Source organism: Abramis brama (genome assembly GCF_963993115.1).
Source record: "Abramis brama genome assembly, chromosome: 2".
In the NCBI taxonomy this organism is placed as follows: Eukaryota; Metazoa; Chordata; class Actinopteri; order Cypriniformes; family Leuciscidae; genus Abramis; species Abramis brama.
This window is the reverse complement of record NC_139964.1, coordinates 28604728-28618654: the sequence shown is the minus strand read 5'-3', so window position 1 is coordinate 28618654 and position 13927 is coordinate 28604728. Positions and strand designations below refer to the sequence as shown.

Here is a 13927-nt window from a genome sequence, read left to right as displayed (position 1 = left end):
AACCGACAGAAACACACGCGAGCTCCACTGGAACATCTTGGGAAATTATGCAGTGAAATATTTTACTCCTCTGAGGCTGAGGAGAAAAGGTAAGAACACATGTAGTTTCATTTAGACATTGTCTTGCATAAAGTTTATAGAATAGAGTCATTTATTGTTACTATTATTATTTAATGTAATACATTTATTGCAATACTGAGTATACAATATTGAGTATAATACTCAGTAACACAAAGGAAATGTGTTGGAAATCGAATAAGAGACTGTGGCAGAAATGCTTGTGTGTTTGTTTCTCATGCGAAATCTCGTGGAAAAATAAACACTGTGCAGTTCAGCATGTTTTCCCGGGAATGGCGCGTTTATACCCACATTTACCTGCCTCTGCCTCTTTTAGATGACAAAGCGCTTGTCCCATGGGATCCACAGCAGGATATCAGTCATACGTTGATCCTCAACCAAATACATAAAAACTCAAAAAGAACAATTTTATGTCACAGAGCCCTTATTGGACTGAAACAAAACTATCATTATGCATATTACCATATTTTTGGATATACAGTTGGCTATTAGTTCTTTTTTTTTTTTAAAGACTAGTCTTTAATAATATCTACATTATGTAACCTAAAATCAAACTTGTTTCAATAAAAAATGGTATATTTGCTAATAAAGAAAAAAGGTTTCCTTATGAAGAAAAAATTAGAGTATTTAGAAATAAAATTTCTTATTGTTTTAAAAGTATTGGATATTGAATTATTATGACTTATTTAAAATGTATTGCATTTTTGTGGCCTATAATGAATAACAAAAGTATAACAATAAATTGGTTCATATGGCATGAAACTCATTCAAATATGTTCATTCATACAGTATATATTCACATATGAATGAGCTTGAGCTACATGCTTAATAACAATATAATGCTGAATCTGTTAAGTATTACATTATTTTATTATTTTAAAATCTATCCTTGCTTTCTTTGTTTTTTGTAATGCATTTAAAATTGTGTATTATACAAATTTCTTTTTACAAAAAGTGTCTTTAACTATTTTTATTTTTATTTAACCTTTATTTATCCAGGTAAACTGTTTGAGAACCATTTCTTATTTACAAACATGACCTGGCCAAGAGGCTACAGGAATAAATAAAAACATACTGTACTACTGTACATAGTCATACACATGACACATAGAACAAGCAATTGAATTAAAAAAAGTAGACAACAAAGAAAAAGAAAAAAAGAATAAAGTGCTTAAGTATGCGTGTATTGTGTACATACATGTTTTTACATTGTACTTATATTTAAATAATGCCTGCATGTAATTAAAGCTTTGCTTAATTTCAGTAATTACATTAGTAATTACACTGCTGACCAGGGTTGCCAGGTTTGCGTAATATATTAACACCCTAATATAAAGTCTGATCAAAAATGTATCTTGACTTTCCTGCGGCGTGTTTCTGGAGACATTAATCCTCTCTTTAAGCCTAGTTATCCTCCAGTACGCTGTGACACGCTGAGTTTGAGTGATGACGGTCACTTACACCGCCAGAGTGGCAAACGCGCGCTTCTGCGGCTTCTCCAAACTCCTGCTGGCCTGGAGGGGAAGCATCTATAAAGTCCTGTACAAAGAGTTCCTGGCTTTCTTCGCCATGTACACCGCAATCAGCATCACATACAGGTGTGTGTGTGTCTGTGTGTGTGTGTGTGTGTTAATGTCCTCATCTGATGCTTTGATCGAGTCACATTTTACCTACATCATTTTCTTCACCAGATTCTTCCTTGTGGACGATCAGAAGAGATACTTTGAAAAGCTTTCCATTTACTGCAACAACTACGCCAGTCTCATCCCAATGTCTTTCGTATTAGGTACGCACGTCCTGGGACGGCATAACCACTAAATTCAGTCAGTAATTTACACTACCGTTCAAAACTTACTGAGATTGATGCCTTTTTTAAAATGTTTTTGTCTCTTCTGCTCACCAAGGCTGCATTTATTCATGCCGTAAAAACGGTAATATTGTGAAATATTATTACATGTTGAAATATCTATTTCTATGTGAAAAACTGATGGACCTCTTGATGGAAATAACATTACAACATTCATTTCCATCAAGATGTGCATCCATTGTTGATGTTGTCAATGCAAGAGTCCAGCATTCTGTAAAGTCTCCTCCAGCACATCCCAAAGACTTTCAATGAATTAAAGGTCGGGAAACCTTCAGAAATCTAATATGATCATAACTGATACATTTTCCCCCAGTATTCTTAAATGGAAAGTTCAGAAGAACAGCATTTATTTGAAGTAGGAATCTTTTGTAACATTGTAAAGCCTTTACTGTCACTTTTGATCAATTTAATGCATCATTGCTGAATAAGTGTTCATTTCTTCAAAAGTAGCCTAATCTTACTGAAATCACAGAATTCATCAGTGATGTTGTTGATATTGTTTTCCCAACAAAAAATATGAGGATGATGTCAACAAGTTATAGGGATTTTAGCAGATGATAAGCATACATAAAAAAAAAGATAAAAAAAAAGTTTTTATATCACACACAGGGTTTTACGTGACATTAATAGTGAACCGCTGGTGGAGTCAGTACACCTCCATCCCGCTGCCGGACAGGATCATGTGCACGCTCTCCGGGGGCGTGCAGGGCGGGGACGAGCACGGCCGGCTTCTGAGACGCACGCTGATGCGCTACACCAGTCTGTCCGCGCTCCTGATCCTGCGCTCCGTCAGCACTGCCGTGTTCAAGAGATTCCCCACCATGGATCACGTAGTTGAAGCAGGTAACATGAGTTTACAACACTCTAATAACACAGTAGTAACTGCCTACAGAGAGACCAAGACTGCATTTTACACCTGCACACTAGGTGGCGCAACCCACCATTATTCAGCTGATCGGCCTGTTGTCTTTGACCACTGAGAAGAACTAAGTTAGTGGTACCATTTAATAAGAACTTAAATGTTGCTGCATATCGCACGGCCACAAACTGTTAAGAAGCCCAGAAAAAGATATTAAACAAGTTATTAAACTCGCCATCGATTCCCATTTTCTCAGCAATTCCTAAGTTACCACAGAACATATTTTTTTTCAATGTTTTTGTAGTTGCTGTGACTTTTATCAAGAAGTTCTTAGACGCCAATGATAACAAGTATTGTTGTGTGTTCGAAATCGCCCCCTATACCCTCATTCACTATTCCCTACATGAGTCCACTAATATAGTCACTGAGTGCACCGGAAGTAGTGGTCGACCGATATTGGTTTTTTGATGGCCGATGCCGATGCCGATATCTTGGAGAGCAGGGTGGCCGATGGCCGATATAAAGCCGATATTTTTTATATATATTTATTTTAATCAATATTTAATAAATTATAAAACAAAATTTTAAAATAAACATGCTTTTAAACTTTAGATGGCAACTTCTTAAATTTGCAATCCTATTACAGTATTTTTCACAAAGTAATTGTTTAGAAATATATGAATATGTGAATAAAAAGAAAGTAAACACTGTAACAGGGCTCTTAGTATTCTGGTAATTTCGTGCTGGTAATCATATTTTTTTTTCAAATAAAGACAAGGTAACGCTAATTTTACATACAGCACAGTGAAAATGATATGAATATGACACAGTTGGCAACTGGTTATATATCAGCATATTTTAAAATGAAGGATTTAAAGTTTTTTGATCGCGTCTCCTGAAGCTGATCTTCTGTTCGCATTCACACTTCGCACGGACCTATGGCGGGCCGGAAGGTTCAAAAATAGGACTAATGATTTGTCGTGGGAAGTCACTTTACTATAGCCACTAGCTACTGACTTTCCCACTGATGCAGGCCAGCGGTGGATCTGTATACGTACCCTCCTCACACAGCGGGCGACTCACTCTCCTCACACAGCGGGCGACTCACTCTCCTCACACAGCGAGCGACTCACTCTCCTCACACAGCGAGCGACTCATGCTGAGTCCCAATTCGCATACTATCCGTCCTAAATAGTATGCGAAACTAGAATTAGTACGTCCCAAATCGTAGAATGTTGAAATGAGTGTTCCAAAGATACCTGGATGGTCTACTATTTCCGGTTAGAATTCGAAGTGCAGATCAATGCACACTCTAACGGCTAATATTGCCCGGGCCACAACCCATTGCGTGCGGGAGGGAGGAGCTTTGCGGTGATGGTGGTGATGTAAACCTGGCAGTCAGATGCAGCAGCGGAGATGCGCCCTCAGTTTTTAAGTGTAAGAATTCAAATGTTTAACCCTAATAAAAGTTATATTTTATTGTCTCGTAATATTAATGGGTTTATGTTGTGCCAAAAAAGTACCGTGTTTATCTTGTAGGGTCCGATGAAGATACTGAGCGCCTCATTGCAGGCTACAAAACAATAAATAAAAAGGCTCTAGTACAGTGTCATGCAAGTGTCTTTTTTATGTATTTATTTTGATGTTTCTGTCTGACTTATTTGTAGTAATACTGTGGCTGTACAAATGTTAACTTTATCAGTCCAACCAAAGAAACATGGTTACTATACTTTTACTATAGTAAAAGCATGGTTCATTTTCATCGGGGTATTTTTAAGTATTATACATAAGTATAAGATTAAGTATAAAATACGTTAAACAATAGTTACACTTTAAACTTTAAATATTTTAACTCAGAAAATAAGTAGCTTTCGTTACACACATTTGCACATGAACGTCAGAATCAGCCGCCTCACAAACGACCTGCGTCTGGTTGATCTACGACGACGCCCTGCTTCACTCCTCAATTTGGTAAAACACATTGTAAATGTATTGTGGAAAAAAAGATGGGAATAGTAAATAAAATTATATTGGACATATAAGAATGAATGAAATGTAAAATGTTTTGTTAACAGTCGAGGTGTGCGTAACTAGGCAACCACGTTCAAGTTCACGTTGCATGACGTCATTGAAGTATGTCCCAGAACGTGCATACTCTTTTGCTACACACTCAAAAGTATGTACTTTTTCCTCACAAAAAAAGTACATACTTTTAGGTCGTAGTATAAGTAGGCGAATTGGGACTCAGCATCACTCTCCTCACACAGCGGGCGACTCACTTTCCTCACACAGCGGGCGACTCACACAGCGGGCGACTCACTCTCCTCACACAGCGGGCGACTCACTCTCCTCACACAGCGGGCGACTCACTCTCCTCACACAGCGGGCGACTCACTCTCCTCACAGCGAGCGACTCACTTTCCTCACACAGCGGGCGACTCACTCTCCTCACACAGCGGGCGACTCACTCTCCTCACACAGCGGGCGACTCACTCTCCTCACAGCGAGCGACTCACTTTCCTCACACAGCGGGCGACTCACTTTCCTCACACAGCGGGCGACTCACTCTCCTCACACAGCGGGCGACTCACTTTCCTCACACAGCAGGCGGCTCACTTTCCTGACGCGAGTCATGTACACATTGTCCTAATATTATAATAAAATCATACCCTTCTCAAATACTGTGGTGGTGCAATAACTAAAAATTTCAATAAAGTGTTACATGTATGTGTTGTAAACGTCATAATATTCTGAACCAATAATCTTAAATTGATTCTCAGTGCATTTTTTTTCAATTTCCCCCAAACTGTAATCTTTTATGTTAAATGATATACATTTTAAGTCACTATATGGCTTTTACCAATCAAATTGACTATCAACAAAAATATTTTATCCCACTGCAGAGAAAACAGAATCTGCATCAGAGGTGGCATTTAGATATTCAAACACCATTATGTTTTTCTATATCACATTTGTTAACTGTATGACTTACTTTCATGTTGTTGTTGTTTTTCTCTATCACCTTTTTAGCAATAGATCATTATTTGATAACACCATTCAAAAGAGTATTCAACATGAATGCCCCATGAAGTTATATGAAATTTACGTTTTTGGAAATTAACTTAAAAAGTAATACATAATGTTGAGTACTTGTGAGTTCTATCTAGCTTGTAAAAGTTCATTTAACTCGTGTCTGCAAGTTAAACTTTGGGGGAGGGTTGATACACAGCAAATACCCCAAAATACAGAGTTGTCTCCATTTTGAGTTAGAGCAGCTGCCAGCAGCAGTCCTTACGTGAATTCGACGTAAGGACAATAATTGTAATTATCAATTAAAGTGCCCCTATTATGGGTTTTTGAAAAATACCTTTCATGCAGTGTGTAACGTAGCTGTATGTGAATGAACAAAGTCTGCAAAGTTGTAATATTGTTGATGATAAATTCAAAGTAAAAAAAAAAGATCTTTTCGAAACGCTATACATTTTTTGAAAAGAAAAATTTATAGCGCCCCCCCCCCCCCCAAATGCTATAAATCCATCCAATTGTTTTTGTTTTTTCTTCAAAAATTTATGGTTTGTCTTTAAAAAAAAAGTATTTTGCCTTTTATTTTTCGTGTTTGCATTTATGAGAAAAAAAACAATGTTGCGTGACAGTTCTCCATTACACAAAAACTGCTCCAGTGTCTCAAACGATTGTTGTAGAAACCGTAGGAACCATTTGTTACAGTTTTTTTCACAAAACTCAAAGTTCAAAACTCACATTTACAAAAAAAACCTGTTTTTTTAATTGTACTTGAAAAATGTAAACAATTGTATTGCCCATCAATATAAAATCTTATCCTAGGAAGATTTAATACAACATAATTCTTTCTTTATAATAATTTATAATTATAATTATTCTTTCTACAGTTTTACCGTATTTAAAAATTTCTAATGTAAAACAACATTTTTGTTTGGCATTGGTAGTAAGTTTCTCCCTGTAAGGACCCTTTTCTTTTGCCGCATTCTTCATTTCTTCTTAATTTTCTCGTAATTTCTATTATAATTCCTCGAGCCGTCTTTCCTGCTCAGTCTCTGTATCGCTCTTACACTGTTGGCCTGGCAACCGATAGGATCCCAAAATGGTGGACGGGCTTAATTTGTTTTTCAACGAACTTTATTATGAACAATACACAGGACAATAGGTACAGAGAACACTAAAAATACTGTGCAACCTGCACAACAAAAAATGAAATGTACAGTATGTACAAACAGACCAGAGGATAATAACATTAATTGGACGGGCTCAATTCGTCACGTCACAGCAAGCTACCGTGACGTATGTCCCCATTCTCACTGAGGAAAGTGAATCGCTCGCTGTGTGAGGAAAGTGAATCGCTTGCTGTGTGAGGAAAGTGAGTCGCCCGCTGTGTGAGGAAAGTGAGTCGCCCGCTGTGTGAGGAGAGTGAGTCGCCCGCTGTGTGAGGAGAGTGAGTCGCCCGCTGTGTGAGGAAAGTGAGTCGCCCGCTGTGTGAGGAGAGTGAGTCGCCCGCTGTGTGAGGAGAGTGAGTCGCCCGCTGTGTGAGGAAAGTGAGTCGCCCGCTGTGTGAGGAGAGTGAGTCGCCCGCTGTGTGAGGAGAGTGAGTCGCCCGCTGTGTGAGGAGAGTGAGTCGCCCGCTGTGTGAGGAGAGTGAGTCGCCCGCTGTGTGAGGAAAGTGAGTCGCCCGCTGTGTGAGGAGAGTGAGTCGCCCGCTGTGTGAGGAGAGTGAGTCGCCCGCTGTGTGAGGAGAGTGAGTCGCCCGCTGTGTGAGGAAAGTGAGTCGCTCGCTGTGTGAGGTGAATCGCTCGCTGTGTGAGGAAAGTGAGTCGCCCGCTGTGTGAGGAAAGTGAGTCGCCCGCTGTGTGAGGAGAGTGAGTCGCCCGCTGTGTGAGGAGAGTGAGTCGCCCGCTGTGTGAGGAAAGTGAGTCGCTCGCTGTGTGAGGTGAATCGCTCGCTGTGTGAGGAAAGTGAGTCGCCCGCTGTGTGAGGAGAGTGAGTCGCCCGCTGTGTGAGGAAAGTGAGTCGCCCGCTGTGTGAGGAAAGTGAGTCGCCCGCTGTGTGAGGAGAGTGAGTCGCCCGCTGTGTGAGGAAAGTGAGTCGCCCGCTGTGTGAGGAAAGTGAGTCGCCCGCTGTGTGAGGAGAGTGAGTCGCCCGCTGTGTGAGGAGAGTGAGTCGCCCGCTGTGTGAGGAGGGTACGTATACAGATCCACCGCTGGCCTATCAGTGGGAAAGTCAGTAGCTAGTGGCTATAGTAAAATGACTTCCCACGACAAATCATTAGTCCTATTTTTGACATAGACAGTAAAAGAAATGGACACAGCGACCCCATTGGATTCAACGGAGACAAAGTGAAGCCTATTAGAAACTCTTACTTCCTGGGGGTCCAGCGTACTGCGCAGACTCAAACTGAGCTTGACGACGTAGATGTGACGTGAGCAAACCGTCTGTCTTCTAGTAGCTGTGCCAAAGGAAATCTGAATCATTCCCTTCCGAAACTTGCAGAGACAGAGAGCGTGAGTAGGAGCTGTCCATGAGCGAGGAGCAGGAAAAACTTTTAGTAGGTGTTCTGATTAATTACTTTGTCATTTTGCCTCCAGGTCCTCCCGATTGCCCGCGAGCTTCTCCTCCTGTCCATACGGTAATTTCTTACTGTGCGACAGAGAGTCGCGTGGCTATGACGCAATTATTAGCCTACTTTTACAAAAACTGCTTCTACAGGGCCATAACATAAGCTACAAGGTAATGGAGCATTTTATACATTGTCGTGTTTCTTTAGAAATAAATAATGGACAAATGGAGTCTTTAAACGCCTCAGATGTGAAGTTACTCGCTGTCAAAGTGACGCCAAAATGAATGGGAGTCAATGGGATGCTAACTGCAGGTGGGGTTCCGTTAGCCAATGGCGGCGTCCGGGGGTACCTTCAAAATAATACAAATCCCTGCCCCCTTGATTTTTGAACCTTCCGGCCCGCCATCACTTGCTGACAGTAATGCACACTTCACAAGATATCACAGCTGGATTCGATTAAATCTGCAAGGTTTGTGAAATTAAATGTTTATTAGATATTCAGAGATTTGTTTAAATGACGTAGATGCGCATTTGCTGAATGTTGACGGCAAATGAGAAAGTATTTTAGCCTGGTTTGCCTTTTCTGTTACAAATAATATAAAAGCAAACGCTTTACTTTACTTACTTGGCATAAGTTACCATTTACTTACTTTGTTTACCAGTTCTGTCTAACAAAGTATTAGATATGACTGACAGAGATCGTAAATTAATGAAGACGGAGAATGTGAGTGAGCGCTGTTTGATCTGACATCATCTGAGGAGCTGCCGTTCTCTTCAGGCGCTGGTGTTCTCTCAGCGCCGCCCGTCAAAATAAAAGTCCGGAGCGCCGTCAAAATAAAAGTCCCGCTTTCAACACATCGGCCAACCAGAAAAACTTATCGGCCGATGCCGATATTTCAAAAATTCGCGTTGGCGATATATCGGTCGACCACTAACCGGAAGTATGGATTTTGTAATACAGACAGATCCTTTTGTCCACAAATTAGGCGAATTTTCAATTCAGAATTCTGAGGCAAAAGTCAGAATTGCGAGTTAATATATCCAAACCTTGGTCAGAATTTCAAGATGTTAACTCAAAATTGGCAGGTATAAATCAGAATTGTGAGAAATTAAATAAGAATTGTGCATTATAAACACTTTTTTTTAGGAAAAAAGTCTGAATTCAGAGAAAATAATTTCTGAATTGCAAGATGTTAACTCAAAATTGCGAGATAAACTTGGAATTGCAAGAAATAAAGTCAGAATTCTGAGTAAAAATGGCAAATTGCTTGTTTCTGCTACAGAATAAAAAATAAAAAAGGTAATTGTGACTTTTTATCTCACAATTATGACTTAACACGCAATCGCATGTTTATTTCACACAATTCTGAGAAAAAAATTTCAGAATTGCAAGATGTAAACTCGCAATTGTAAGATAAAAAGTCGCAATTTCCTTTTAAATTGTTTTATTCCGTGGCAGAAACAAGCTTCCATAGAATTGCAAGTTAATATCTCACACACACAAAAAAAACATATTTCAGAATTAACTCAAAATTGGCAGGTATAAATTCGGAATAGTGAGAAATTAAATCAGAATTGTGCATTATAAACTTGCATTTCTGAGAAAAAAGTCTGATTTGAGAAAAAAAAATGAACAGAATTTCAAGATGGTAAAACTGTCAAATGTAAACTTGGAATTGTGGGAAATAGTCAAAATTGTGAGTAAAAAAAAAAATTCTTAAGCACTTTTTTATATTTTCATCCTCCGGCAGAAACTGTCCTCCATAGAAACCTGACATTGGATAACATCTGTCTGTTTCTAGGTTTCATGACAAGAGAAGAGCGTAAGAAGTTTGAGAGTTTACACTCTCCCTATAATAAGTACTGGGTCCCGTGTGTGTGGTTCACTAACCTGGCCGCAGTCGCCCGCTGTGACGGCAGAATCAAAGATGATAATACTTATAAACTTCTACTGGAGGTAACTACATTCAAAAGATCTTTTGCAGGTTTTACATGACAGGATTTACCAAAGTAAGAACATTCAATTCAAAAGATTCGATGCCTAGTGTAAAAGCGAAGTGCATGTTTGAAAGGATAAATCAAATTTTCTTCAATGTTGTTTTTGTAGGAGCTGAACAATTTCAGAGGGAAGTGCAGCATGCTTTTTCACTATGACATGATCAGCATTCCATTGGTCTACACACAGGTCAGAAACATGCTTCAGATGAGAGAGACTGAAAGGGTTTTCATGGCATGTGATGGAATGATTGATATTTTTTTCCACCGCAGGTTGTGAGTCTGGCAGTGTACAGTTTCTTCCTGGTGTGTCTGATTGGCCGTCAGTTTCTGGACCCGGGTCAGGGTTACCCGGGTCACGACCTTGACCTTTACGTCCCCATCTTCACCCTTCTGCAGTTCTTTTTCTATGCTGGCTGGTTGAAGGTCAGGAATCAGAATCCCTAATATAATTTAAATATTAATTAGATGCCCCTCCCTTTTCATATATGACCCCGCCCACAAGTGTAAAACATGAACCCAGTATCATTCCATGACTAATTTAATCAATATTAGCCATTACTATTTGTTTGTGTCATTGTGTAATTATTTCTCAGGTGGCAGAGCAGCTCATAAATCCATTTGGAGAGGATGATGATGACTTTGAGTCCAACTGGTTGATAGATAGAAACTTCCAGGTGCTACTTGCTGTTTACAATACATCAAATTATATATTTGTTTCACACACAGTCACTATTGAGATATTCTCTCTGTATGCGTTTAAAAGGTGTCTATGATGGCGGTGGATGAGATGTATGGAGATTTGCCTGTGATGGAGCGAGATCGTTACTGGAATGATTCGAATCCTCGTCCGCCGTACACAGCCGCTACGCTCTTCGTGCTGCGCAAACCCTCTTTCCAAGGCTCCACCTTCGACATGGCGTCAGTGCTCACCAAACACAGATACACTCATCTATTCAGGCCAGACAGTTTACTGTAACCCTCATCACGACTGCAAACAATAGCCCCTTTCACACACACAGTCTTTCCTGGTAAATTACCGGCGGTTAAGAGATCAGGACCTGTGTGTGAACAGGACCTTTTCAGAAATATCGGTAGATCAGTTCTGGCAATTTAACAGTAAGGGAAGTTGTAAAATTACCAGTAAATTATCAGTATGATGCTGTGAGTGAACGCAGAATGAAGATTACCAGTATGAGTACGAAGTGAGAACGTGCTGATGTAAGAACTCTGCTTTGGGCCAATCAGAAAGTTTTTATGGAGATGGAGTGATAACTCAGCGATGTTTACAGTAAGCTCTGCTGCTTTTTAATAGTTTTTCTATGTACATATGCGCTAAATGAACATTTTTGACCGTTGCGCCACGTCTCTGAGCTTTTTCAACGTGTTGCGCTCGAGACCCGGCCTTCTTGAAGGAAATCATGTTGTCATCATGTTGTCAAATTGAACAGATAGTGAAACTAAAGCGCTTCTCCTCATGCGGCCGGATGAAGACAACTGCGCAGCATTTAAAGATCATTTCCGATGACTGACATCACAGAATTTACCGGTATTTTAGTGCTGATGTGTGAATGGTCTCTAACTGGTGAAAAGCCAAAATGCCGTTGCTTGTGTGAAACCGTGTATATTTACCGGTAAAGTCATTACCGTTCATTTTACGGTAATTTACCGGGATTGCTGTGTGAAAATATAACATGATGGATTACAGTCATAAATAGCTGCTACTCATTTAACTATGATTTTGAAAGGAATAGTTTGCAAAAAAGAAACAATTTGAGATTTACGGTACATTTTTGGTTGAATTACACTAGTCTTTTTTTTTTTTAAATGAATACCTTTATTCAGCAAGGATGCATTAAATTGATCGAAAGTGACTGTAAAGAAAAATAATCTGTTCTTTTGAGCATTCTATTCATCAAAGAATCCTGAAAAAATAAGCAGCACAACTGTTTTCAACATTGATAATAATCCTGAATACTGAAGACTGGAGTAATGATCACAGGAATACAAAATATTTTAAATTGTAATAAAATTTCACAATATTACTGTTTTACTGTATTTTTAATCAAATAAATGCAGCCTTGGTGAGCAGAAGAGACTTCTTTCAAAAACACACTATCATGTATTAAAAATATTATCAACTCCAAACTTGTTGATGCTAATATAAAAACTAAAATATTTGTTAGAAATATTTTGTTGACAATATTGACAATTTTGTTGAAATAAATAGATTTGAACATTTTAAATCCCCCAGAATTCCTAAAGAGGAGATGCATTTCCAGCCTCTGAAGGAGATTTCCGAGAACTTGGAGGAATCCGTGACGAGGACTCACAACCTCGCCCTCTTCAACCGGCTCCTCGGCTCCCCGTCTCCCACAGGCTTCATGAGCGGAGCCTTACGCCGCACCTCCGCCCAGCTGCACCGTTTGACCCGCTCCGTCAGTCCGGACCCCTCCTTCTCCGACGTTGAGGATGAGGATGAGGAAGAGGAGAGCGTGGAAACGGCCGGCTCCGTGCCGTCTGGACTCGGGTTGGACACCACAGAGAGCACCATCTGCAGCTTTGGAGGACTCGTCAGCACCTGTCCACCGCTCTCAGGTGTGGAGTTCCTCAAGCAAGATGGAAGAGGTGAGGAGAAAAACGAGAGGATGCTGGAGAAAGACTCACTAGTGCCAAAAATCCCACCACCCACAGCGCAGGCGTCAGCAGGGAGGAAGAGTCCTCTCGCTCTGGGACGAGTCAATTCTCATTTCTGTTCCTCAAACACCACCAACCGCTCTGTACCGGACTTGTACTCTTTCCAGCCTATCCGTGACCCGGCAAAGGCCATGACACCAAAACCGAATCCACCCAATAGCAAAGTAGAAGCAGTGTCTTTACTGACTGTCCCGTCGCTTGAAGTCTCAGCATTTCCGGAGAATTCAGGAAGAGAGCAGATGCTATAATGGCTGCCTTCTAATGGTCAAAGTCAGTGTGTGAGTGTAGGGTCAGAGGTCACAGGGTCAAGTAGTAAGGTCAAGGAGTGACCAAATGTTTGAGCAACATGATCGCTATTTGACTGACAGAGATCGTAAATCGTTATTTCATATTGATACATGCAACCAGAAGGTTTGGATGCACTTGTCTGTAATTTGTTGGATTATAATACTTGGCAGATTATTTTTAAACTTTATTTTTAGATTCTTCTGAAAGTGAATGCTATGATAAAGTAATCATGTGACAGAACAATGATAATCAGCACTGAAACTGATCTAGTTTTCTTAATTTCTTGAAAATAGAGTGAATGTCTACATAAAATAGCAACATGTGGTAAATAAGACTTAGTTTTCTGTTTTGAATATATGATAATAATGTGAAAGAATGACACAGGCAACTCTCTTATGAATATGAATAATAGCGTTCAGATGATTATTAGGTTTGATGTTGATTTGAACTGTTGGAAATAATCCTTATGAGTATTGCTGCATTGTAAGACTGGTGCTTATATATATTCAAATAAAGTGTAATGCAAGAGAAACAACAGCAAATAAAAATATGCAGT

General features: G+C 39.7%; 1 protein-coding gene across 1 annotated transcript; it reads left to right on the top strand.

Annotated features, from left to right (window-relative positions):
• Window positions 1–14: 14 nt before the first annotated feature.
• Window positions 15–13927, top strand: best2 (bestrophin 2). Its single transcript, XM_084101442.1, has 10 exons — window positions 15–89; window positions 1482–1676; window positions 1770–1864; window positions 2555–2788; window positions 10194–10348; window positions 10499–10576; window positions 10660–10812; window positions 10983–11063; window positions 11153–11307; window positions 12641–13927. The coding sequence occupies exons 2-10, from the start codon at window positions 1525–1527 to the stop codon at window positions 13329–13331; spliced, it is 1794 nt and encodes a 597-aa protein (XP_083957568.1). The 5' UTR covers window positions 15–89; window positions 1482–1524; the 3' UTR covers window positions 13332–13927.

Coding starts and splice junctions, on each gene's coding strand:
- best2 (XM_084101442.1), top strand. CDS start 1,525: ATGACGGTCACTTACACCGCCAGAGTGGCAAACGCGCGCTTCTGCGGC. Junction 10,349..10,498: donor CTTATAAACTTCTACTGGAG/GTAACTACATTC, acceptor TTGTTTTTGTAG/GAGCTGAACAATTTCAGAGG. Junction 10,577..10,659: donor TTCCATTGGTCTACACACAG/GTCAGAAACATG, acceptor TTTCCACCGCAG/GTTGTGAGTCTGGCAGTGTA.